General features: G+C 39.8%; 2 protein-coding genes across 7 annotated transcripts in view; one reads left to right on the top strand and one right to left on the bottom strand.

Annotated features, from left to right (window-relative positions):
* TMOD1 (tropomodulin 1) overlaps nt 1-2,008 on the top strand; it is a 77,701-nt gene extending 75,693 nt beyond the window's left edge. For both annotated transcript variants that reach the window (XM_081280043.1, XM_081280044.1), the window contains exon 10: nt 403-2,008. In XM_081280043.1, coding sequence (XP_081136169.1) covers nt 403-467 — 65 coding nt within the window. In that variant the 3' untranslated portion in view covers nt 468-2,008. The remainder of the gene's footprint in view (nt 1-402) is intronic.
* Nucleotides 1,075-27,381, bottom strand: TSTD2 (thiosulfate sulfurtransferase like domain containing 2). Of its 5 annotated transcripts, XM_081280039.1 has the most exons (13): nt 27,240-27,367; nt 25,298-25,432; nt 24,491-24,641; nt 23,797-24,012; nt 17,974-18,287; nt 15,545-15,665; nt 9,495-9,620; nt 8,598-8,703; nt 5,338-5,456; nt 4,710-4,868; nt 3,951-4,089; nt 3,011-3,283; nt 1,075-1,973 (listed from the first exon to the last, which is right to left on the bottom strand). In XM_081280039.1, the coding sequence occupies exons 4-13, from the start codon at nt 23,959-23,961 to the stop codon at nt 1,864-1,866; spliced, it is 1,632 nt and encodes a 543-aa protein (XP_081136165.1). In that variant the 5' UTR covers nt 23,962-24,012; nt 24,491-24,641; nt 25,298-25,432; nt 27,240-27,367; the 3' UTR covers nt 1,075-1,863. The 5 variants fall into 5 exon arrangements, with proteins under 5 accessions (XP_081136165.1, XP_081136166.1, XP_081136167.1 ...); XM_081280040.1 differs by lacking the exon at nt 25,298-25,432 and having other exon boundaries at nt 27,240-27,361; XM_081280041.1 differs by lacking the exons at nt 24,491-24,641; nt 25,298-25,432 and having other exon boundaries at nt 2,989-3,283; nt 23,797-24,010; nt 27,240-27,381.
* Between the last annotated feature and the right edge of the window lie 34 nt (nt 27,382-27,415).

Below are 27,415 nucleotides of genomic sequence, written 5' to 3'. Positions count from 1 at the left end.
TCTTCAACTGCCAACACTAGACATCAATCCATCATTCTCTAAGCTTTGATAGTTTAATGCTTGGTCTTCAACTGCCAACACTAGACATCAATCCATCATTCTCTAAGCTTTCAAGCTCCTGGATAGTGGTGCTTTCCTCTTAATGTCATGGAAACAGTGTTGAATAAAAATTGCCTTCCTCCTGGGAAATGTTAAAAATGTCACTGTTAAACATAAGGGACACAGATACTGCAGGAAATCTTCAGGGTGGAAACTTGTTTATACAGGCAAGAGGTGGGCATGGAAGGCCACTATACAACTCTGCCTGCTAACAAAAAATAAGCGAGAGGCTTCAGAAGTGACAGTGGTGGTCCCTAGTGCACAGGCACAAGTGACTTACGTCTTATCTCCATTCCTTTTCAGTGAGGAAGAGGAGGCTCGCAGACTTGACGGGGCCCATCATTCCCAAGTGCCGCAGTGGTGTCTAGGGTGTGGAGGTGAAGACCGCGCTGCTGAACTGGACGTGTTCTACTGACAATCCGCACCTCGCAGTGCAGACCAGGAGGCAAATGCTGGCACAAAACTCTTTTTGTGGTTCAGTTCTTCATGCACTAAGGGTCTAGGTGAACTAGTGGTTGTAGTTGAAAATTTTATAAATTGTGGTTAATGTGAAGTTTTTCTTTAGTCACAGAAGTTCAGTCTGGTTATTATTTAAAAACTACGAAGCCCTCAAATTGGCAGATCTTCCTGTAGATGATGTGACAGTGGCAGTGACTTAACCCCAAGGAGCCCAGATTGGTGGCCCTGCTGTGTGGTATTTCAGGTTCATTTACAATGTGGAACCCATAAACTAAAAATGCACTCTTCTACCTGGTTTGCAAGTATTAAATACTTTATTACAAATTTCATCTTAGCTATTTAGCAAAAAGAACAGATAAACACTCTTTATTAATCCTCCTTTAAATTTTAAAAACTTCAAGATTATTAGTTGCCAAATTGATTACTGGATCAGAGCCACAATTTTCCCCTTAAGAATACAAACTAAAGCCACAGAGCTCTGCCAGGAATCAAAAACCACCAAATTCCTTTTGCTGGATATGAAGTTAAAAAAAAAAAAAAAAAGCAATGGTGAAATTTGAAGTTTCAAAAACCCTCCTGGGCAACAAACATATTCCTGAGTTACTTATGAACATTTGAGATGTATGTACAATTGAATACTGGAGCAGAAAGAAGTTTTTCCTCACTGAATGCCAACCTTATGACAGATGTGAGAACTTCTGGCTAAACACTTGAAAACACCTTTCTATACAGCATAGTGGGCAAGTGGCTCATGAAAGGCCAAACACTAGAGGGGTGAATTTCCAGTCCACTGTGGATATGATGCTTATTATCATGGCCAACCTTACAGACCTATCTCATCATTTATTAGACAAATCATTGAAGATCTCATGCATGTAAATGAAGCCTCTGAAGGACAACAGTGCAGAAAACTTAAGATATTAAAGAACTGGGAAATCCTGGCCAAGCTATGAAAAGATGATTATTCTTAAAACATAATCTTGGTATTTCTACTGGACCTTTGCCCCTCTTTTTTAACAACATGGCATCTTTTGGGAGTTGGCAAAAAGGTTAAGCCACATTGCCCTTGTGCCTTTTAATATACCACAGTGCCAGTTAACTTACATTTTTGTTTGTTGCTTTGGGGAGTTATTTTTATTAGGGATTCAGCAAATCTTGTGATAAAGGACAAGGCCAAAGAGCTAATGAACACAGACTAGGAGGTTTCTGATGAAGAAAGAAAAATCTTGTGCACTGAACTGTAGCGACGTGGACAGTACAGGGTAACTAGAGGTGGAGCCAGGGCCTCACCACTATGAAGAGTGTCTACTGCGGCTGCGAATGGGCCCAGGAGCGGCACCATGCTGCAGGGATGGCCATCCCCACTCGGCTTCTCCTTGAAACACAACTGCAGCTGCATTCTGCATCACTGGAAACTGCAACATAATATTAAATCTGTTGGTCAACTGTGGCTGTGTGTTTCTTGGGACCCATGTGACAGGGACATGTGCCTGGCATGCTGACCAGAAGGCTGGACAGCCACTGTGGTAGTACTGAATGATCTCATTAAGAAAGCGAACTGTGTTCCAGGTACTGATCTAGAAACTGTTCCTAAGATGCCAGTGCCATTGAGCCTCTCTGGATCTCTCAGAGATAACATTTAAAAGCTGAGAGCGTAAGTACTGGAGGAAGCAGGCCTGTGAGGAGAAATCTCACAGAAACCAAATCAAGTAAAATATGAAGCTTGGGCCACACCTTTAAGGGCATCTCCATCAGATGAGCTGTTGCTCTAGACCAGGGGATGGCAAACTTTCCTATAAAGGGCCAGGCAATAAATATTTTAGACTTTGTGAGCCCATGGTCTCTATTGCAACTACTCAGTTGTGCCCCAGATCCTATAGGAAGAAGCAGGTAGGTAGGTCTTTTCTGATAAATTTTACAAAAGCAGGAGGTGTGGGCCAAATGCTAGTATTGAGATCTTCTCAGGCAGTCAGAGAAGAGACAGAGGCAGGGGAGGGGAAGATGGCAGATGACCTAAGTGGCCTGATTTAGGAACCCATTTTGAGGGCCCAAGATTCACAGTTTTGCCCCAGGATGGACAGGTTTGCTGACAAGGGCAATGACTACTAATAGCCTGCTGCATGGCAGAGAGGGCATGAGTGACACAATCACCAGTACAAGACTATGCCTCACAAGCTTTGGGATTCCATCAGCTTACCCATCTTCCATCTACCACCTTCTGAAATAGAATGCTTCAGTAAATGAGGAAAACTTGACTCTCTCCCCTCCCCCTGTGAAGTGTAGGTGGTCAACATGGTGACCAGCTTGCCACAATGGCACTGACCAACAGGGAAGTTCCTGATTTCTGTTTCTACAGCCTTGACAATCTCTTATACAAAGTCACCCCATTGACTTTGAGAAGGCTTGGGGAATGCTAAAAGTGCCACTTACACAAGCAAAGGCCCATCCTCGCCAACACTGGGCTCTGGTGCAGGGTTCACAGAGAGTTGCGCATGCTGTGAGACTTCCCTTGGGATGCGTGGCCTTCGGGCTGTACACTCACATTCCTCTTTAAAACTGTCCTGGGTAGGGCCTGAAGCCTGCCTGTCCCCTTTGTCTTGACATGTGACACAACAGGCTGTGAATCCTTGTCCTTGACAGGCAGGACAGGTCAAAACAAGCTGGCGGCATTGGGGAGTGGAGCAGAGTTTATACTGGTCCCACTGGGCTCCACAGTATGAACATTCTAGGTTCAGAAAGAAAAGCCCTTATTAAACACCCACACATAGACATGTACTTCTCCAGTTCCTAAATATAACTCTGAGCTCACCCGTATCTAATACATCCTGTTGAGCCAGGGAAGGCTTCTAAATAGTACATCTCTTATCTTCAAACAAAGAAAATGCTGCCCCCTTACTTTCTTAGGAGTTTTGAGGAAAGGTTGTTGTTGGGAATTATCTTTCTGATGCTAGCACTTACTGATCTATTTTTTTTTTTTTATCGCATCCAGAAAAACAGGCCACAATGTTTCTCTTTTTCATTAGCTACTCCCAAAGTTGGCCAACCAGCCCTTATTCAATGATCTTTTCTCTTAGAACACTCACTTTTCCAATGGGGATATTCAGATGACTCCACATCTAAATTCAACTTCTGCAGTGTACACCATTCTCCCCCAGGCCAGAGTTTCTCTGGCTGCTACCAGAACACCTAACTACCTAATTCCTAGACAGCACTTTATCTTCTTTCTCGGCTTGTTTTTCTCTGCTGACTTCCTGACACCAACCTTCCTCAAGTCTCTCACCTTGCTTATTTCTGGGCCTTTTCAGGTAATTAGTATCGGCCTGCCTTCCTACAGCAATGATGAACTGGGAATGTGCCACACAGTATGGGCGTCTGCACTTGTGGTGACCTACCTGATAACACATCACTGTTGTAGCACAGGGCATAGCGCTCATCAAAAACAAACAACTTCCCCTTGTAAAAACCATCAGGAAACTCTTCCAGGTACTTATGGATACCACCCTTGAGCTGGAACACTTCCTTACACACTCCCTAGGAATAGAAAAAAAGGAAATCTGAAGAAACAAGCAGAGACCTAGAGGATAATCCACAGAGCAGTGTCAAGTGCCCAAGTGGAGGATTCCTCACCTCTGCTATCTATCAGGGCTCCTTGCTCCCCCTGCAGGACAGAGGAATTGCTAACCAAAGGGTAAAGGAACCAACTGGCCAGACCTGGCCTACTGGGGGGAGGGGGAATGGGGGGATGGGTGATGACAGCAGTCGGCGCCTTCACCCTCTAAGATCCTGGGAAGCCCAACTATTTTTGCTACCCCCTAAATATAGGAAGACATCTGCTGGGGCATGTGATATTACTGAATTTGCTCTTCTCAGGATCAAGCAAAAGGATTAGGAAAGTGGAGATGTTGAACTAAGCTTTCCCTTTTGTACTTGATGAGTCTCTAAGACTGTTAAGTGTTTTTCTCATCTTGAGATTTAAGAACCTCAGATTTTGCACTTGGAAACTCTATGCTGGAACCATACAAGGGAAAAACAAATCCTTTGGTTGGCTGGAGGGTGGGAGAGGACTGGGAAGGGGTGGAAAGCACCACACAGGCTGCTGGTAGAGACTCTGTCACCTCCATGTTGGCAGCACCTCCAGGGTGGTAGCTCACCTTGGCCTTCAGGTAGGCTGAACCGCGCTCACATCGGATGCCCCCAGTGCAATACATCAGCACCCTTTTCTCTCTGAAAAGTTCTAGATTTGTGTCAACATAGCTAGGAAAATAACTGAATTTCCTGATGTCTGGGGCTAAGCAGCCCTGGAATCGCCCCTACAATGTAGAACAGCAGAAGGAAAATTTTCAGAAAAACATACCAAAAGTTCTCTATATCAACAATTCCCATCCTTGGCAAAGAGCATTTGCCAGTTGTTCTTCTCATCCCAAACTCTGACCTTTTAACCTCAAATCTGGAACTAGAAACAAGGCTGGCAGACTGTAGATGACCTTCCTACTGAATCCACAGGGGAACTGGAGAGGCTACCCAAAGTCAACTTTATAAGATCATTGACACATGTCAGGAGAGTCAAAAAGTACATTATTTGCCAAGAGGTCTTTAATTCATATTTTCTTAGACATTCTCACCAGATTCTAAGTGGAAAGGCTTGGGTTTTCTTTGTAGCTGCTAGTAATAGAAGGTGATCTGTGTGGTCAGTGGTTCCCCTTGGGAAATATCCAATGCCACAGGAAGGGGGAGATTTACCTATACTATTCACTAAATTTGATTCTGGTTGTTACTTACTATTTTGCTTTCATAGAAGTTCCTGCAGTCCAGTAGGATAGTATCACTTTGTTCTTTATCTGCCTGAGATAAAAATTTTTCTACTTCTTTATGAAATTCACTTGGGGATAAATGGATTCCTAAAGCCAAACCAAAAAATTATGTTAAAACAACAACAACAAAAGGAAACACCTAATCACAACTTATGTAGCCTGAATTTTATGTTGGCTTTGTTTCTTTCCACTCAAACCTCTTTTCCCCATAATGACAGACTCCAAATAATATTTGATAATCATAATAATGATAAAATAATTTAGTGAGACCTTCATCTTCCTCCTCCTAAGAGGACTACAGAGAGCAGGTAGGTTAGAAATAATTAGCTGAAGAAATTTGCTCATACTTGGCCTAATCCAGTGATAAAACCCATATAACTGGGATCTATTTGGGTTTGCTTGTTCATTGTATGCTCACTAGTGAGTGGGTCAGGAAATGGCCACTGTTCTATTGTCACTGTGCATGAAGGAGCTCTGGAATATATGTGCTTGATTGTAGGCTACAAGCAGTTTTATACCAAGACTGAATCCAAGTTCAAGGATAAGAACCTTGGCTTAGTCCACTGAAAACACTGAAGTTTTGAAAATAAAGTTAGAATATATCTTTTAAAAATGCAAAAGGGAGGGGCCAGGGTTGTGGCTAAGTGGTAAAGTGCTTGCCTAGCATGCATGAGGCACTGGGTTCGGTCCCCAGCAACACAAAAAATAAAAACAAAGGTATTGTGTCCATCTACAACTAAAAAAAATATTTTTTAAAAAAATGCAAAAGGGTAAGAGGTAAGAAGAATGTGTCTAACTTTGTGTACATGATTAAGGGAGAAAGAGGTGGGAGGAGTTGATACAGGAATGACATATGAGAAAAGAAAGGAAAGAAAGAAATGGATAAGAAAGTGAGAAGATGGGTGAGTGGAGAAAAATATTAAAAACCAGAGGACTATAGGAAAGAACCTTTGCCTGTAGGATAGAAATATTCCATATCCTGGGGGATCCAGACATCAGAGTAGATGGTGGGAACTTTTGGTGAATTTGACATTGTAGGGTGACTATGACTCATGCAGGGATTCTGGTGACTTACCACCATTCACGATGGAGTTTTATAGCACTAAAGAAGCCTCACTCTGCCCTATAAGCACCCGACAATGCTCTGTACCCTGGAGAGGCTAAAGGCCCCACAGCACAGCCAAAGAGGCTGTGTTTCTACTAGTCTAAACTAGAATTATAGGGAGTATGTAACCACGTCAGATGCTATTTAAGTCAATGTCATATGACTGCATGGATACCAAAAGAGTGGGGTAAAAAAGGATATTAAAATATGTGATGAGAAGTGTAGAAATTGGATAAGACTTCATCCTGCATGGAGTCACAGGGAACCTAAGCTGTTCTTGCTGCTATTATTGCTGTTGCATTACTGGCCCTGAGAATGCCTGATTGCATCATGATCTAGACAGACATGTTTCAAAGGTCCCTTTGAACAACTTAGTTCAAATGAAAGCAGCATGGCAAGGCATGGAATCCACTCCAACCTGAGCTCCTGAGTAGCGCCCTGTAGCACCAAGAAGAGCTTTTGTTGTTGGCATGGTGCTTTCTGTTAAGATGGGGCCACCAAGTAGACACAACCCTGTTTGGCTCTTATCTTCTCATGAAAGAGTTGTCTTCTCCAAGATGCTGGTATCTTACTCCCACATTTCCCTCTGCCTTGACACTTAGCCTTCTTTTAAATAATGTGCATATTGAAAAATGAACACCTTAGAGTCAAGTGCCCTTTGCAATTCCAATGAAAGAAGGCAATACTACCTATGGAGTAGTCTTGTGGGGTGGAGAAAGAAAAGAAAGGAAAAAAGTAAGAAACTCAATCTGATTGTATCTGGTCCTGACTTAACATGGTAGCCACTATACCTGTAGCTGACAAGCACTTGAAATGTGGTTTGAGATGTGCTAGTAAGTGTGACATACATACTGAACTTCAAGGACTTGGATTAAAAAACAAAAAACTGGGGCTGGGACTGTAGCTCAGTGGTAAAGCGCTTGCCTGGCTTGTGAGGCACTGGGTTCGATCCTCAGAACCACATAAAAATAAAGATATTGTATGTCCACCTACAACTAAAAAAATATTAAAACAAACAAACAAACAAAAAAACTAACTGAAGTTGAAATCAATGTTTTGAATATAGCACAGTAATACAATAAAACATTAAATTAATTTCAACTTTTTACATGCGGCTACCACAAAATTAAAAATTATATTGTGTGGCTTGCATAATTCTATTAGCACCATTCTAAATCTAATTATCAATTTGTAGGAAATACTGGAAACAGAGGAAAATTCCATGGGGATGCAATTAAAATTATCTGGATGAGAAACTCTATAGGCCAAATGACCTAGTTCCTTCAAAAACTAAATGGTAAGGTGGGAAAAAAGATGTAGGTGAATTTATAGATTTAAAGACACTTATAGAGGCACACTGATGAAATCACAATGAATGGGTCTCATCTGAATCTTAACAGAAATGTAACAAATAACAATACACTGGGAACTAATTAGGTATTTGAAATATTAAGATATTACCATTAAAATGTTTTAGGTGTCACAATAGTATTACTTTTTTTTTTCCCCAAACTTTGTCTTTTATGATTGAAATGACATGGCATTGGTATTTCCTTCAAAATGATCCTTCAAAAGGATGGGAGGGGGCTGGGGTATAGAGAGAAGTTGGCCATGGATTAGTAATTGCCAAAGCTGTGTGATAGCACACGGAAGTTTGCTATACTATTTTCTCTACTCTTTAATGTCTAGAAATTTTCATAACAAGTAAAATAAAATAAATTTTTAAATCCCACAAAATAAGTATCTTTCAACCATCATAGGACAAAGGGAAGGGAGAAAGAAACATTCTAAAGCATTGTAGATTGCTTTGGTATTGAAAGCCACTTGGTTTCTGTGGCAAAAAGTGAATGCTCTATTCTGCTGGTGAACTATTTACAAGTAATTACACTCTTCACAAATTGCTGTCTTTGAAAATAAAAAACAACTTCATGGCTAAAAATAATAACAAGTAATTCTAAGGGGTGTGTTCCATAGCACCACAGAGAAGACCCAGGTTGTGAGCTAACTCAGAGCTGTTTTAAAGAGAATATTCATCAAGACTCTTGCTGATCAGTGTCTAACTTTCCTATTAAATTTTGCCCCTATGACAAAAAGCATAACTCTTCTTTTAAAAATAAGCATACCAGGCTTCTTGTAGGAGATCTTATTGGGGCTGATCCCCATGGGCACAATTTCTTCAAATACACCAACACGCAATTCTGGAAAACAGTGAGCTCCTCCTCTGCTGATCTAGACAAAGGGAAACAAAAAAGAATATAGTCTTCCTATATCATTACCAGGTCTAAGTACTAAATGTAAATATTATGGTTTGTTGAAGTCTTAAGAAACCTCAAATTAAAACAAAGATTAAGAAACTACAATGGGCATAGAGTTAGGGCCCAGAATGTTCCAGATAATTCAAAATATTAATAAATAGTTATTGCATATCTCTCATGTGCAGGAATGTTATGTTTCTATGGGTATGGGCATTTAACTATAAAACTGAAGAACCCCTGAGCAATTCCCAATGTGTGATTACACCCCAGCTGCTAGTCTGGAGCAATGACTTCTTTTCCTATTGTCACTAGCATGAACACTTCCCAAGGCATTTCCCATCATCTTATTATCGATTGTGATGAAGCATAAAATCACTCAAAAACTGCTCCACTTCTCCATGTGGTATGAAGTGTCAATCTTGATTTTAGGTTTACTAAAAACATAGTAAAATCAAAATGATCTGTCAAACAGATAGTCCCACAAATGAATGAACACATCCACATTTTAGAGTCAAACTGTGTAAGAGTAACATCTTTATTGTGTAAAATGGGAGACTGAGATGTAAAGAGGGCTCAAGGTAACATGGTGACTCAATGGAAGAATGGAGATAGAAATTCTCCTTCTATTACACTGTATTATAACTTAAAGGGAAAAGAGAATTTTTCTGGCTCTGTTTAATTGTCTACATTGGTCTCCTCTTCAATAACCTACACTGAGACAGAAGGAGAAAGTTCTAGATCCATTTCATTTTCAATTTTTCTTACCTTAAAATCTTCCTTACAAAGATAATCCTTAAATAATGGATAAGAAAGCATGGCTTCCACATAGAGTCTGGTGGCCAACTTGCTTCCTCCAACTGTCCCATTGATTCCTTCAGTAGCAATTCGAATCTGAGAAATAAGATGTTGAAAAATAGGGATCAGAGCATGTTCTTAGTTATTCTTCCAGGATAGAATGTGTAAGAGTAAAAGAAATTGAAGTTAAAGTGTAAATGACCGGGCATTGTAAAGTTTCCAAGCTGCAGGGCCTGAGTTAAAAAGTGAAGGACCAGGTATTGTTAAATTCCTCTGTTAGCACAATACCCGAACTGCCCAGTAAATATTCCTCCTGATCCTCTGGCTGTTTAATAACTAAGGGCTCTGAGTAGCCCAGCACGTAGGCATCCAGGCCCCAAAACCAATCAGTTTGAATGTGTACCCCGCTTAGAAGTGACCAATCACCCCTGCCCAGCCTATTCCCACCAATGAATGTACTAAGCATGTCTAAGAGTTGTTGTTTGATTTTCCCACGCCTCGTGATGATTTGCCCTGATGTATGCAAAGCTTCCGCCCTCCCCAAAAAGTGTACTTAAGCACTGCTCAACCCCTGCCCAGGGCTCTGGGCTGCTCTCCTTTCTCGAGTGGGCACGGAGCCCCAGCATGCTGGTTCAATAAATCCCCTTCTGCCAATTGCATGAAGCCAGTCTCTTGTGGTCTCTTCCTCCGATGTTTCGCTGGTCCCTTACAAATGAAATGATCTTGCATATCAATGAGTTTAACAGGATACACAGAGAGCTTCTGTGGACCTGAAGTATTACTGAACAAAGGTACCCATGTTTCTATAAAATGGCACAGCCTGTAGAAGAGGCAAGGTATTTAGATCATGTATGCTGAACAAGAGAATGTGAATAAAACTCCTGGAAAGTCCATTTACAGTAGAGCTCCAATCATCCAATGGCCAAACAAGTGAATTCTGAGCTTAACCTAAACCCAGGAAGTATAATAGAGTCAACAGATCAAGATTTAGCTCTGCTACTTACTTGCCATGTAGCTCTAAGAGAGTTAAATGACTTCTCTAAACTTCAATATATTTTTTATTTTTTATATTTGAAGTATGCAGTTTGGGCAGTTTTGACATATATGTAACCAATACAATTAATATAAAAAGCATTTCCATTATTCAATTCTTCATGTTGGTAAAAAGAGAATAAAAGAATACCAAAAATGGTGGTGCATGCCTGTAATCCTAGCTGCTTGGGAGGCAGAGGCAGGAGGATCATGAGTTCAAAGCCAGCCTCAGCAATTTAGCCAGGCACTAAGCAACTCAGTAAGAACCCGGCTCTAATAAAATACAAAATAGGGCTAGGGATGTGGCTCAGTGGTGGAATGCCCCTGAGTTCAATCCCTTGTACACCCCGCCCCCTGCAAAAAAAAACCCACCAAAAATGATTAAAATAAAACAAAACAAAAAAAATCTGAGGAGATATTACCCAAAACCTAAAGCACAGAGAATACCTGAGGGCAGGGAATGAATACATGTATCATCTCTGCATGGCTAGGGGATGGTTGGGAGAAAGCCACCATCACAAACCCACCCACTGGAATCCAAGTACCAAGGCGAGTGTGTGTCTCCTTTGTTTACTAATGTATCCCCAGAGCCTAGAATAGTACCTGCCACACAGTGGACATTCAATATATATCTGCTGAATAAATGAATGGGTATCTCATTTTTGGTAGATGAGAAAGCAAGTACACACAAGTGGCTTTCACTATAGTACAGCATGAGGGTAAATAGGAACCTCCCACTTGGACGACTGAACATTTTGCTTATGGTGGATTCAATAAGACCAGGCAACAGGTCTTTAGAAGCTCTCTATATTCTCTTTGGAATATTTCATTGATAAAGGGGTAGGTCACCAGCATTCTCTGGGGGCCTTGCAGAGTTGGTTGTCTCAGTACTACAAAGTCTTGGCATGGCTACAAAATGGGATTCATCATACAAACGAATGCACTGGTAGTGGCTATCCATAGTTCCATGATTAAAATTCTAGATTACATCCAGATTTCTTAAAAAGTCTGCAGTCTAGTGCAGCTTATTCTGGGAATGTGCTATGGTTTGGATCTGGAATGTGCCTCAAAGGCTCATGTGTTGAAGGCCTGGTTTGCAGTGCAGTTATATTCTGAAGTGGAGCTTTTGGAAAGTGATTGGACATGGGGGCTCTGATCTCATCAAAGGATTAATTCATTGATGGATTCATAACTGAATGGACTATTGGGAGGTGATTGAGTGTTGAGCCACAGCCCAGTCGGAATGGTGCCTGGCATATTACCATAAGGAGTGGTTGAGAGGTGATGGCAGGGAGCCATTAAGATGATGATAATTAAGTTAAGCTGTGTATAATTGCTGTGACTGGATGACACTGGATTGAAAAAGGCTGTCTATTCAGTTGTATATGGACCCCTGCTGGCCGGCAATAGGGCGGCTCCTGCTGCCTCAGGCAGGAGCCCCGTTGAGTTCTCCTGGAGTTCCCCTTGAGTTCCAGTTGAGCTCTCCCGGGGATTCCTGGAGAGTTCAAGTTGGTTGGTGAGGTTCCGGTGGAGGGAGTTCCAGTTGGTGTGTGGTGTTCCTGGAAGGGCCACGTGGGTGGCGTGCGGGAGAGTTCCGGCAATAAAGGAGTTCCTGTTTGAACCTACAAGTGCCTCATGGCGGCTAGATTATTTTGTGCCCAGCCAGACTGTGGCAATTGAGAACTGGAGAAGGGGCTAGTTGGAGGAAGTGGGTCACTGGGGATATGCCCTGGAAGGCTATTATCTGTCCCCAGCCTCTTCCTCTCATTCTCTCTCTGCTTCTTGGCTGCCATGAGGGTAAGCAATTTTCCTCCACTGTGTCCTTCTGCCAGGATGTGTGGCCTACCCTCAGGCCCCAAACAACGAAGCCAGCTGATCATGGGCTGAAATACCTGAAACTATGAGCCAAAATAAATCTTTCCTTCTTTTTCTCAGGTTTTGTCACAGCAACAAAAAGTTGACTAACACAGCATGGAATAGTGAAACAGGAAGCATATGCCATCTCTGCTGACAGTTACTGTATTTACTACCAATTTACAGGGGACTACACAGAAAAATAGATTTGAACCAATGTAAGATCAGGAAATGCATTTCCAGAATAGTTTGAGACAGAAAAGATAAAATACATACTTCTATATAGCTGTCTTTGAATAGGCTAGCAGATCCTTTCCTATTTTACTTTAATCTCAGAACCCAAATAAATGGCAAGCACATCTACTCCCCACATAATTAAAGCAGAGCAATTCTAAACTCAGGTGCTAGACTTTCAATCTCTAGGACTCTTCAACAAAAACCTTCAAAGGAATTCCTTGTTGAGATAGGTCTTATACCTATAGCATAATACCTATAGCATATCCAATGTACCTCCTCAAATTTCTTAATCCATACGGGATGTACAACGATAAAGGCAGAAGCTTCTTTCCTCAATCCTAAAATTGTCAGGTTTTCTTACCTTAAGTTCCAATCAATATTCTGCCAAATCTACCAAAACAGAACTCTCAATAAACTGGGCATGTATCCTTGAAGCATAAGAATTTGGACCTGAGATACAGGAAGATGGTGCCACCTTGTGTAGAGGATCCCTCACTGCTAGATTACTATTAGGTTGGACAGAGAATAAAAGTATGCCTCTACACCAAGAGAAGAGACTGATTTCATATACTGCACATTCTGTGAGAGTACCCAACTTTCAAGATGTTCTCTGAATAGATATGGTGTATACGTTTATTCCACAATATCTACTAATTTTTTTTACTATGCATCAGAAATTGTGATAGGAAGAAAGAACAGAGTGGTTGAAAAAAAAAATCCTTCCCCTCTTAGAGCTTGCAGACCAAGGAAGGTTATAGATATGAAGATATTGAGTTATAAACGGACAAGTGATAAGAAAGTAACAATAAGATGCTACAAGGAGGATCGCGAGTTCAAAGCCAGCCTCAGCAACTTAGTGAGGCCCTAAGCAACTCAGTCTCTAAATAAAATATTAACAACAACAAAAAAAATTGGGGGCGCTGGGGATGTGGCTCAGTGATTAAGTGTTCCTGGGTTCAATCCCCAGTACGAGAGAGAGAGAGAGAGAGAGAGAGAGAGAGAGAGAGAGGAGAGAAAGAGAGAGAAAGAGAGAGAGAGAGAGAAGATGCATAAGAGAGTATACTGGGAAAAATGAATTTAGTCAGGAAAGGTCTCCGGGGAGATTTCATGAAGTTTGAGTAAAAATTAGCCTGGAGGAACAGAGTAGGTGTGGGAGAGTTCCTCTGCAAAAAGGCCCAAGATAGGAAAAAGCTTGGTATGTTCCAAGAAACTCACAGACCGTGTTGCTGGAGTATCAAGAGTGAAGAATGGCATCAGATATGTGGAAAACAAACTGAGTGCAGTGGTGCACACCTGTAATCTCAAGTTACTTGGGAGGCTGATGTAGGAAGATCACAAGTTCAAGGCCAGCCTCAGCAACTTAGCGAAACTGGTAAAGCACCCATAGATTCAATTACCAGTAATGAAAAGAAAAGTTAAGTGAAAATGGTAGGAAGTGCCGAATCATGCAGGAACCCAGGGCATGTGAAGGACATGTGTTTTACTGCACTTGTACTAGACAGCAACTGAAAGATACTGAGGGACTAATATGATTTTATTTACCTTCTAAGACTATTCTAGCTGTTGTGTAGAGAATGGATAAAATGGTGGATAAGGATGGAGGACTTGAGACTAATTTGGAAGCTACTGCAAGGACTAGGTAAGAGAGGCTAGTGGCTTGGTCTAAGGTGGTGGAAGTGAAAGAGAAATGAATGGAGTCAAAGGCTATTTCAGAGGTAGAAATAATAGGACTTGGTGATGAACTGAATGAAGTAAATGAAATCCCGGCATGTTAGAAAACATGGGTGTGGAAAATAGCAATAACTGGTTATTACCTTAGGAAACTTATTACCTTAGGAATCTAAAACTTAGAAAAAATTAGCTGCTTAGACAGTGTTATAACTGGATGGGGTCTCAGAGGAAACCTAGTTCACTTCTTTTGATTTAAAGTTTGGATATTATATAACACAGAGAGATGCATATTATGAATCACAGAGAACATTACAAAAAAATAAAAACCATCTGTCCTGTCATGCAGTCATGATCATTATTAGTATTTTAAAATATATTACCTCTCATCTTTACATACATACTATGGTTTTGTTATGAACATCCATTCAATTTTTTTATTGGACTTTCTCCAAATACATGCAGAGTGTCCTGCTCTAGCACTGAAAGTACAACAGTTAGGACAACATTCCTAACTTCATGAAGTTATATTCTCTAAGGAAGACAGAATATACTCTCAGGCATAATAAATTCTTTGAATAGCAAAAAGGGATAGGAAGTGCGGTAAGGACTCCTCTGATTACAGTTCTGAGAAGACAACATTGAAACAGAGATCTGAAGGGAGGCACAAACCATGTGGAGATGTAGGGGAAGATGTTAGGACATTCTAGAGGGAAAGGTAAAAGCAAGCATCAATACCTTGAGATGGCAAAAGACCCTGGCATATTCCAGGAAAATTAAGAAGCAGCTTAGAATCACACCTGTATGTATGGTCTATAAAAGGGTTTGGGAGTTCATATACCATGAACATTCCCCCATCCCAGAAGTCAGCAAATTATCCCTGCTTTTAAATATAGTTTTATCAGAACACAACCAGATCTACTTTTTATGCATTGTCTATGGCTGCTTTCAAGCTCCAACAGTAATGAGAAGTTTTTCTTTTTTTTTTTTTGTAAAAGCCTAAAATATTTACTATCTTTAGGAAAAGTTGGCTGATTCCTGCTCTAATTCTTACAAAACACCACGATTAATAGCTGTTTAATGCTCTACTAAAATGCACAGCAGGATTTCTCTAACTTCTAAGAACCCAAGAGCAAACTTTTTTTTATTGAGTATAGGCTCTGCAATCCAAAGCTGGAAGGCAAGATGAGGCCAATGCAGGGCGGGGGGGCAGGTGGAGAAGGGGTTACCTTGCCTGTGAGGTGCAAGTGCTGACACAGAGCTGTCTGCCAGGCACAGATCCATTGGGGATCCTCTAGGTCACAGTAGCAGTAATAAAGTAGCACCTCCCCTTCTTCACTGCCCTGGCCACTATAAAAGAAAATCAGAGAAAAGAGCATTTGAGATGCTGGTGTATCAGGCAGAAGATGAAGATGGAGCAACTCATGTCTGCCGTTTGCTTCTACTACTATTCTCCTGAAATAAAAAGCAACTTCTTTTGGTATTTTCTCTGTAGAAGGCAGTATCTGCACTGAATATCCTACTTTACAAAAAGTTAGTTTACTTAACTCTCCTTATAGTCATATCTGAGAGACTGGTATTAATAACTCCATCTATAGGAAAGTTGGAAATATGAGTTCATTCTGGCTTCTCCTCTAACACAAGGCAGTATCTGTTTTGAATCTCTCACCAAATAAAAAAGTTTCAGTTCCATTTTTTTCAATCCTCTTACCTGTGAGGTTATTGTTCCTATGGGACAATCTTTCATACCTTAGCAAGTTCATGCTGTCAACAGTAAACACTCAAAAAGTGCAACCACATTTCCCACACTCTACTAGAGAAGAGTATACACAGTTTGAAACATACAACTTAAAAAAAAAATTCATTAGGTGGGATATACATTCCCCAATAAATTCCAATAAATGATTTGTTTTGCCTGCGTGTACAAATGGACTCATTTGGTCTAATTTATGAGAGTCCTTTTGTTGTTGTTAGTTTTTACCTATTCCATTTATTTATTTAAAGAAATTTAAATCACCAGGCATAATGATGTACATCTGCAATTCCAAGACCCAAGAGGCTAAAGCAGGAGGATCATAATTTCAAGGCCAGTTTGGGCAACTGAAGGACACACTGTCTCAAAATAAAACAAAACAGGGCTGGGAATGAGTGCTTTCTTGGAGGGAGGTCCTGGGTTCAAACCCTAGTACTGACAAAAACAACAAAACCCAAAGATATAAATAAGCAAAATTTACAAGTAAAATACACAGACCGTAAGTGTACAATCTGATCAATTTTGACAGAGGGGTATACCTGTGTAACCCACACCCCTATCAAAACATAACATTCTCAACATCTCAAAAAACTCTCTTGCATATATTGCAAGTCAAATCTTCCACTACAGGCAACTTTTCTATCATCATAAATTTGTTTCTGAAACCAGAAAGTAAGTACTCTGGTTTTGGTCTCTCAGCATAAGGATTTTGTGGTTTACCCATACATAGCCCTTCATATCAACAGTCCACAGCTTGCTCCTGTGCAATATTTTTATGATTATACCAGTTTATATTGTTCTCCTACTGATAGACAGTTGTAGTTATTTCCAGTTTTTGTTGTTGTTATGAATAAAACTATGAAAATTCTTGTTCAAGGCTTTTTGTGGACATGTTTTTATTTCTGTTTGAAATATACTCAGGACTAAGTCATAGGCAAGATGCTTAACTTTAAAAAAAAAAAATCTACTGAGGGCTAGGGTTGTGACTCAGTGGTAGAGTGCTTGCCTAGCATGTGTGAGGCACTGGGTTTGATCCTTAGCACCACAAAGAAATAAATTGAAGGTACTAAAAGAAATGGGAAAAAAAAGGTCAACTATTAAGAGGGGAGAAAAAAAAAAAGAATATGCTGAACACTTTTCCAGAGTGGTTGTATCATTCATTTCACATTCCCACCAGCTTTTCTACATTCCCATCCATATTTGCTGAAATTGGTCATTCTCATTTTATCCAGTTTAGTGGGTGTTGTGTTGCTCACGACAAAAACACTCAGGGATTACTCCAGGGGAACTGGGCTGTGCGAAAAAACCACACAAGAGACAGATATACCTTTTTCTTTGGGGGTGCTGTGGCGGCTCCTCTGACCTTAAGGGTCTGCAGAAAGAGAGCGAGCCAGCATGTGCTGACCCCTTTTATTGAGGAGAAGCCATTTAAATGAGGCAAGGTGTCAGGTTTCAAAGGGCTGAGTCTAGCTTCATGATGTCTGCTGTCAGCAGGTTGACTGACATCTAGGAAGGCCATACCCAAGGGCAGAGTAACAGAAGGGGACACACAAAGGGCGTTTCCATGGAACATTCTATCTCAAACAGAGCAAAGGGTAATATCACAAAGGAACAGGTGAGCATAGCTCCACCCATAGAGCTGCAGGAAGTCACGCCTACGCATGAAGACACATTTGGTTGCATTATTTCTACCCTCAAGATCGGGCTACCGTCTTCAGCTACTTAAGAGTAACCAGATCATTATATGGGGGGGGGGGGGGTTACTGACAGTACCTCAACTTATCAGGAGGGGAAAAACGCTGGTCACATGACATGACTACCTCCCACAAGTGGGAGGGTTGTAGTATCACTATGGCTGGAAGAGTATTTTTAAGTCAAAACCAAAATACCAAATGGAAATCTTACCTTTTCAGTTCATCAGGGCTAAAGCAGCTTGTGTCAGGCAGCCAAGCAGACACCTCATGGCTATGAGTGAGATACTCTTTTAGTGGGTTCTTTTTGTTTGCAGATGTGACACTCTTTGAGGTATTCAATGTTGCAGCAAGTTGCTTTAAAATAAAAGCAGTCTGGTGATAAATGTCATCAGCATGTTGTGTTGCCACATGTCTATGGATACTGGTCTGGTTCATGAATAGCTGCTGACAGCATTTCCACCATTTTTCTTTACATTCATAAGAAGATGCAGGAACTTGTTTGGTTTTGACGAAAAGGGCAAAGGCCTGCAATTACATTTCAAATAATATCACTATTAAATAACCTTAAGTTTATAGGTAATAAAAATTTTAATGAAATCTTTTATTTTGTTTATCCACAGGCGTTTCTAGTTTTACATCCCACTATTCTATGGACAAATTTCCCGAGACAGTAATAATTCTCTTATTAGTAAGCTTCAGAAGAGACTAATAGAGAAATTAAAACCAGGTGCTTTACATTATGGAGCTTAAATAGTCCCCAGCACCATAAATTTATTCTCAGGATGCAAAATCTAAGTCACACTGGAATGAATATATACTTTAGTTTGGCCTTGTGTTGCATGCAGCAGCCCATACACTAAAGTCAGAATGGGAAGACATGGCATCACCTCCTGGCCTTCCACAGTTGAGCTCTCTCCCCCAACCTCTCTTTTGCTCTTCTTCCACCACATGTATCTGCCACATGAACAAATCGGGGCACCTTGCTGTTTTCATTTTCCCGTCCTTGCCCATGTTATTCCCTGTAGGTAGGATGTGCTATGCTAATCTCCTATTTTCCAGAATTACTTTATAAATTTCAGAGCCTACTTTAGTGGACACCTCTATGATCTACTTCCTACTATTTCTCCATATTCTAAAGATAAAAATTTCTGGTTTTTTCCAATTATTTATAAATACTGGCTCTAATGTTCACTGTATCTTTAAGAATAGATACAAATCTTTTGATAATCAACCTTCAGGTGCTGAGTTTTCATCTAGACAAAGTAAGTCATAAAGAATCACACAAATGTTAAACAATGTAATTCGATTTATGCCCTTGCCTGGTATAGAAGATAGACAGTGGCATTCCTCTGCAATGTTTTTCCCCATTCTGTTTTTAGTCTAATCTTTCTCTTATAATATTCCTAGTTCAATTGAACCTATCTATTAATCCTTTAATGACTTAAAATATTCCTGCCTTTATAGCTTTGCTTCTGCTAATTGTCGTGTCTAGGATGCTCTTTCTTCTTTGTAAGCCACTAAAATCTTATGTAAATGAAAAGATTAAGTATTATAATGATGTCAATTCTTTTTTTTTTTTTTTTGGTATTAGGGATTGAAACCAGGGGTGCTTAAACACTGGGCCACATCCCTAGCCCTTTTTTATTTTGAGACAGAATCTTGCTAAGTTGCTTAGGGCCTTGCTAAGTTGTTGAGCCTGACTTTGAACTTGTGATCTCCTGCCTCAGCCACCCACACTGCTGGGATTACAGTTATGCACCACCATGCCTGATCAAGATATCAATTCTTTAAAACATGTATTTAATGCAATTATAGTCACACCAGGTTTATAACCAATTATAGTCAAACAATTGTCCTTTAGAAACTTGACAAGATAGTTCTAAAATAACAAAGAACTCTTATTGCCTAACAAAATCCATTTTCTTTTCTTATAGGGCAAACAATCAGGCTTGGCTGTATAACTAAGTTTTCTCTAATGGAATGTGAATGAAAGTGACATGTGACAATTCAGGTCCATAAATATCTTTTGTGTGTGTGATGGGCTGGGATTGTGGCTCAGCAGTAGAGCGCTCACCTAGCACGGCGGACCCGGGGTTCAATCCTCAGCACCACATAAAAATAAAGGCATTGTGTTGTGTCCAAAAAAAATCTTTTGTGTGATCCTCCATTCCCTCTTACTCTTCTGTTTTACTGGGATGGAATCCCTGGAAACTATGTGTTAAGGACTGCAGAGATAATATCAGCCTGGGTCCCCAAAAACTTGTGTGTTAATGAGAATTCTCCCACCCCCAAGCACAAACTCCTTCTAATGGGTTGAATCCACTATCCAGATTTGGGTCTATTTGTTACTGCAGTCTAGGCCTTCATAATTAATAAATGAGGAAATTCCTGACAAAAGCAGTGAGGAAAAACTTGACATGCCAGATATAAATATCTATGATAGGCAAACAGAGGTTCTAGCCCACTCTGATGAATATATTAAAAACCCAAAAACATTAATGGAACATCCTCAACTCCTACATCCTACATCCAACCCATCAACTCTTCCAAAATAATATCTAGGATCTAACCACTTATCCCACCTCCCTTGGATACTACTCTGTTCATTTAAGCTTTTCTATCATCCTATCTTCCCTGGATTATTACAGTAGTCTCCTAGTCTTCCCCTTTCCATACTTATTCCCATGATTTCTTTTCCATTCAGCCAAAATGACTCTTTAAAACTTATATGAGTGCTGGGGATGTAGTTCAGTGGAAAAGTCTTTGCCTCCTAGCATGTGCAAATGGGTTAAATTCCCATCACTGCAAATACAGAAATAAATAATTTGCCTTAAAACTTATACAAGTCTGGGTGTAGTGGAACATGCTACTCAGGAGGCTAGAAACTTCAAGGCCAATCTGGGCAACTTAGTGAGAACCTATCTCAAAGTATTAGAAAAAGGGGTAGGAGTATAGATAGTCTGTCTAGCACATACAACGCTCTAGTACTGAAAAGGATAACAAAAACAAACAAAAATCTTAAATCATAATGTCATTCCTATCCTCAAAACCTCCAATGGCTCTCTTCATACTCTCTAGCAAAGTCCTTACAATGTATTACCAGTCCCTAGAAACATGGCTCCAAATTATTTTTTGTTTGCTGTACAGAGGATTGAATCCAGGGGTGCTCTACCATGGAGCTACATCCCTAGTCCTTTTTGTTTTTTATTCTGAGACAGGATCTCACTAAGTTGTTCACATTGATCTTGAATTTGTGATCCTCCTGCCTCAGCCTCCCATGATTACAGGCATGCATTCCTTATGTGGCAGCTCCCACAGCTCCTCATGCAGCTCACACCTAATCTCCTACTGTTCTAACGTTCTGGCTTTGGCTTGAACATATTATGCAGGCTTCTGCCCCATGGCCTTTGCCTGAGATGCTCTCCCTCCAAATATATGAGTGCTTGCTCATTTGCTCTTCTTCAAATGCCAACTATTGAGGCCTTTTCGACCATCCTACATAAAAGAGCAAACCAAAATCCTCTTAAACTTCTTTAATTTTTTTCCCCATAACACTTATCATCTGACATATTACATAGTTTTATTTATTATCTTTCTATAAGATGACTTTCTAAAATATGTTTAATTCTGTTAGAGGTAAAATGAAGTGGGTTTTAAAGTATACTACCAATAGATAAAATATACTACTGATATACTCCATTTCTGAGATACTTATTTAAAAGTAAATATCAAGAATTTCAACAGTATTCATATGCTTTAAGCCCTTTTAGGGGCTATTCTTAAGGGAAAAAAACCAGAATTTTTGGCAAATATAAGTAAAATGCTGCAAGTATCACTAGAAGTTATTTTTGAAGTAAATTATGGAGTACACTTATTGTGGAATATTAAGCAGTTTTAAGTTCCATGAAAAATATACTTATGACACAATGTTAAGTGAAAAAATTGGACAGAAATTGCTGATATAATGTAATCTCAATAACATTTAAAAGTACATTGAAAAAGACTGAAAAGGAATGTACCAAAATATTTTGACTTGTTTCTTGGAAAATAACCATTTAAAAAAATATATTTTTTAGTTATATATGGACACAATACCTTTATTTTATTTGTTTTTATTTTTAATGTGGTGCCAGGGATTTAACCCAGTGCCTCACTGAGCCACAACTTGGGCCCTAACTATGTTGTTTTAATAAAAATTATTTGGCTTTTGTAAAAATATTTAAAAAATTTAAAAAATTCTTAGTCAATTACCAACTGAAGGATATTTGGATTATTTCCAATATTTCCAACTATAAACAATGTCAAATGAACACTCCATGCATACATTCTTCTATACATTTTTAATAATCTATCTACTTATGATAGATATCTACAAAAAAAAAGGGGGACTCAAAAGGCATGAAATTTTAAATTCCGATAGTGAGTTTCATAAAAATTACAACATTCATATTCTAATCAATATAGCATGTAAGTGGCTTTACTGAATTTTATTACTGTTTAATTTTTTATTGTCAATATTTTTAGTGGTGGTGCAAATAAAAAGAAAAAAAAAAGGCTAATTTCCTTTTATTTCATGTCTTATCCATCCATAAAGGGCATTCTGCAGACAACATTATAGATGAAGAATATTACTGTTGGACCTTCCTCAACCTATGCAAAGTTGAACCTGAACTGTTTAGCACTGAAACAGTAGGATGGGGTAGCATGAAACTGTGTTAATCTCTCATGACAGGCAAAAAGAAAAGGTCAGTATACTTCCTTCCAAAATACTGATTAATAAGGAAAAAAATAGTAATTTTATAGTGGAAAAACCTGGCAAACATTTCCTTATCAAGTAACCAAAGTTAACATTGCTAGTAATAGGATTAAATGACATAATAAATCACCTGAAAGAATGCAACAAGATGAATACAACATTTCTTCCAGCATAGTCTTGCTAATGAAAGTTTAGACTAAACCTAAACACAAGGAAACATGAGTCAAAATCAAACCAAGAGACACTATAAGAAATAACTCCTTTGTAGTTTTCAGAAGTGTTATGGTCATGGTTTAAGGGAAAAACTGAGAAAATGGTCCAGTTTAAAGAAGACTAAAGAGACATGACAACTAAAGGTATTATGTAACCCTATAGTGTATCTATTACAGTTGTTTTTAGGACAATTAGTGAAATGTGAATGGAACTTCTGGACACAGGGAATATGTGGGTTACAATTTTTCCACAAGTTTGAAATTATTGCAAAATAATGTTGTTTAAACATTTTACTGTACTGTTTGAGTTTCATTTTCAAGGGAATCTATATGAGATGAGTGTGGAGGGTGGCACAAGCTGAGATATCTACTCTTCATTGTTACAGAGTCAGAAAAGATGCCTCTCCAAGACAGGACAAAAGACTGAAGCTATGGAAACTAAATCTCAATTATATGTCCTCAATCAGGTCACTTTCCTTCCCATGAGCCCCAGGTTCTCTGCTGTTAAGAGGAGGGAGTTTCAGTCAATGAATGGTTTCTAAAACCAAGGATAAATGGCACAGAAGAGGAGCATCAGCACAACCTTTATTACAGCCAAGTCCCAGCTGCACACAGTAAATGTGCAGCATTTTGGGATGCTTTGTCTTTTCTCCAAAACAATGGGAGCCCAGCCAGCTGGACCAGTTCAGAAATCTTACTCCATTCATTATTTTATCTATTCAATAAAACAGTCCTGAGATGGTAGCCTCACTAGATGACAAATGCCCTAACCTATATGTTCTCCTTAAGACTACATGTCCTGGGTGCTTGAGATTCCTCTCATGATCCTTGGTGAGGAAAGAAATCCAACCATCTGCCTAGGATATACTCTCTTCAAATACTATACCATGACTGTTCCTGAACCATCCTATGCCTATGATCTCCTTTGCCTGGTGCTGAATTAACACCACTAATTAAGGCCCCTGACCAGACCATACTAGAGCTGGAGGACAACCTCAAGAAGCTATTTTAGAGGCACCAGCATTACTATATACACATGATCAGAAAACATTGATAGCAATTTTACCTTTTTTTTTGCAAATGAGTATTTCTTCTTTGTACTGCCATCTAACTCTGCTTTGAGCATATTGCTGGAATTAATAAGACTTTTATCTTTTAAATCCAGGTCAGAAAATCTTAAAATGCAGGCCTCTTGGTCATCTTCTTGGCCTGGTGCACTTGAAGAAGGCATCTGGATTGATTGTAGCAGTGGGTAGAGATTCCTTTCAGTTTAGTATTTCCTAGGACATAAGCAAAAGAGAAAGCAATGTCAAAGTCTATTTATTTCCTGAAGTAAATATGAGCTAATCAATCATGCAAATCTGCACAGACCCAGTAGCCCAAGCTATCTGTTCATTCGACTGCTCAATTAATAGTATCATTTAACCACTATTTAGTGCTACATACTGTTCTACACATTGGGGATATAGCAGTGAATGAAAAACGAGACTTTCCATTTTCTTAGAGTTTACATTTCAGTGGAGAAAGGTAAAGAAATGAATAACCTGACTACTAAAAAAGAAAGATGTTGGGAAGGGTTATGAAGAAAAATAAGCAGGATAAGGAGGCAGAGGGATGGAGGGGCTCTTTAAACAAAGCTAGTAGGAAAAGCTTTTCTGAAACAGTAGCATTTGTGCAGAAACCTCAACCAGGGAGCAAGCCATGCGCACATTTAGGGTAAATACAGAAAAGCACCAGGTACAACCAAAATCAACCAAGCTGTGTGCTAGTATCTTCCATTATTAACACTTTGTTCTTGCTGTCCCAAATTTCAGAGCCCATTTTAATAAGCCAGAAGAAACCTCAAAAATGTTACTGTGGGGGCTGGGATATAGCTCAGTTGTAAAGTGCTTGACACGCATGCACAAGGCCCTGGGTTCAATCCCCAGGACCATCAAAAAAAAAAAAAAAAAAAAAAAGGTGTTACTGTGGCCAAATCTTTGTCAAGATGGATACACTACAACCAACCAACCAACATACTGATTCTTTAATAAAACAACTGTTACAGGTTACAAATGCTAAGAGGTGACATGAAGCACTGAGAAAAGCATGGACTTTGGCTTGTGCTCTCAAGCATCTGAACCTAGGCAAACCATTTACTTTCTTGGAGTTCTAATACCCTGAATCTGCAAATTGGGGATGACAATATTTACTTTACAGCATTAGAAAAGAATATATGACACATATGACACATACTAGGTTTTGATGAATAGTAACACTGTTGGTATTTCAATTAAATGTAATTCCACATTTAAAATTTAACTTTAAATTGACTTATCTAAAAATCAGCAACTGTAGACTATACTTTCCAAAAATGATTGCAATCAGTATTTCTAGTCTATTTTCCTTCTCTTTAAGCCTAGGCAGCCCCATAATTGCTCCCCAAAATAAAGTATGGCAGAAGCAATGCTATGTAACTTCTAAATTGGGTACTAAAAAAGGATACTGTCCTGCCTCTTGCTCTCCACACAGCATTTTCACTACCCCCAAATTACCTCCCTTTATTCTGAATCTTCTTCCAATTTTACCTTACTTTATATCTATATTTGGAACTATTCTATATGGAGCCTCTACTATGTGCCTGGCACCTAGAATTGTACTGGGAATGCAACTCTGAATAAAACTGCTGAAGTTTCTGTTCTCTTGGAGCCAGTAAGGGGAGTCTACAAAAAAGCAAATAATAAAAACATGAAAATACCAGGTAGTATCAGTTCCCTTTGCTGAACTCTTTACCATCCTAACCTCTAAATGTTGAATTTCTCTATTACATTCACCCTGTAGATGATATCATCTACTCCCATTACTTAAAAGAACTATATTTGCTTCAAAATAAGTGGGGAAGGGAGGTAAAATAGGTGAAATCAGACTGGCTATAAGCTGATAACTACTGAAGCTGGGTGATGAATACATGGGAGTTCTTTAGTTTCCCCTACTTTGGTAGATATTTGAACTTCCATTAAAAGAGGGAAGACAAATGTTAAGAGAAAATTTGTATTTGGACTACTATATAAGAAACAACTCCAAATCTGTTATCTCCAATCTGGGCCTCTTTCCCCACAATTTCATCTAACAACTAGCTAGCTTCAGTTTCAAAGGCAACTATTCAAAACCAAAATTCTTAATGTACTTCCTCCAAATGAAACATGCTCTTCTCCAGCCTTCCTTATCTGGGTAAAAGACAATTCTATTCTTCCTCAGTCAAAAAACTGTGGGATGATTCTTGACTCCTGATTTTTCTCAAAGGATCATCAAGCCCTTCAGAAAATCCTATCAGCTTTGTTTTTGATACACAATCAAAGCAGACTTCTCTGTACCACCTTCACTACCACCTTTCAGTTCCCCAGCATTTCTTGTCTGAATTACTGCAATAGCCTACTAGTCTTCTTCCTGTAGAAACCAGGACAGTAACTTAAAAACTAATCAGGTTATCTTCCAAAGGCTTCTCAATTTATTCAGATAATGTCCAAAGTCCTCACAAAATCTCTTCCCCTTACCTCTCTGATCTCATCTTCTACTACTCTCCATTTGCTCATTAGACCTCAGATCCCACTACTTGTGCCCATTCCTTTATGGGTCATTTAGAACAACATTTAGCTCCAAGAGAGGATGGGTTTTCCTTTGTTCACCTCTGCATTCTCAGCATCTACAACACTGCTTAGAGCACAGGAGGTGCTAAATGTTAACACAATCCAATACTTACTGAGTGAAATAGAACAGTGATTGAATAGTCAGAGAAATGCCTGAGAACCTGATAGTTGAGCTGAAACCCTTATGACCAGGAGTCAGTCATATAGAGTTAGAAGACAACTTCAGGTAATAGTGACTGTAAATTGCTAAAATGGGAACAAGATTGACTCACTAAAAGAGGCAAAAAAGTGGTTGGAGCACAGTGATGAGGGCAGAACCTTACAGACCCTGGTTTGTAGCTTGCAACAGAAAGTTTACGGGAAACAAAGGAATAGAGATCTGATCATAGATTTGATTTGAAAAGTACAGCTGTCACGGTTTATGGATAAGCGTTATATAGGAAATGAAAGACCTAAGAATGATTCCTCCCTACATTTTTGGGTTAAGCAACTGAAGGATGATGCCATTTACTGAAATAGGTAAGACTGGGGGGAGAAATAGCTTAGGCCAGGAGGGTACAATTTCAGATGACCATGGACAAGGCAGTGTGGTGCTCATCAAAGACGTCAGGGCAGAGGATGTACATATACTGCACACGCAAATAGGAACCCAAGGACCACTGGAAACACAGTACTGAAACCATCACGTGTCTCTATTAATCAGCTCAGACAGGTGGGAGGTAAGGCCGCCAAGACAGCAGCAGGCCTGCCCACATCCCAGGGGGGTGTCGGAGCGGCTCCGCCTCCCGCCAGGCCGCACCCCACGCGCCAGACCTGGCCCAACCTCTCGCCAGCTTTCCCGAGGCGGCAAAGGCCGGGAGGAGGGAGTAAGATGGCCACGTACCCGCCAGTCCAGAGCCTTTCCTAGGTTTTTCTTCGAGGAACTGCCTCTGCTTAGCAATGGTTACCTCTCCCCGCCCTCTAGCCCACACCCACGCCGCGCGTTTGCTAGCCTCGTGACGTCACCTCGCTCCGTAAGTCCTCGCGGGCGCCGGCGCAAGGGCCGCCGGGAACACGAGG

This window comes from Spermophilus citellus (genome assembly GCF_964194105.1).
Source record: "Spermophilus citellus genome assembly, chromosome: 2".
Lineage (NCBI taxonomy): Eukaryota > Metazoa > Chordata > Mammalia > Rodentia > Sciuridae > Spermophilus > Spermophilus citellus.
This window is presented reverse-complemented; position numbering and strand designations above follow the sequence as displayed.

Excerpts from the sequence above, each read along its gene's own strand:
- TSTD2 (XM_081280038.1), bottom strand. The coding sequence starts at position 23,961 with ATGCCTTCTTCAAGTGCACCAGGCCAAGAAGATGACCAAGAGGCCTGC. Across the intron at positions 8,704-9,494 it reads TTTGTAAGGAAGATTTTAAG|ATCAGCAGAGGAGGAGCTCA; the intron begins GTAAGAAAAATT and ends CCCTTTGTCTAG. Across the intron at positions 5,457-8,597 it reads GATCTCCTACAAGAAGCCTG|GAATCCATTTATCCCCAAGT; the intron begins GTATGCTTATTT and ends GTTTGGCTTTAG.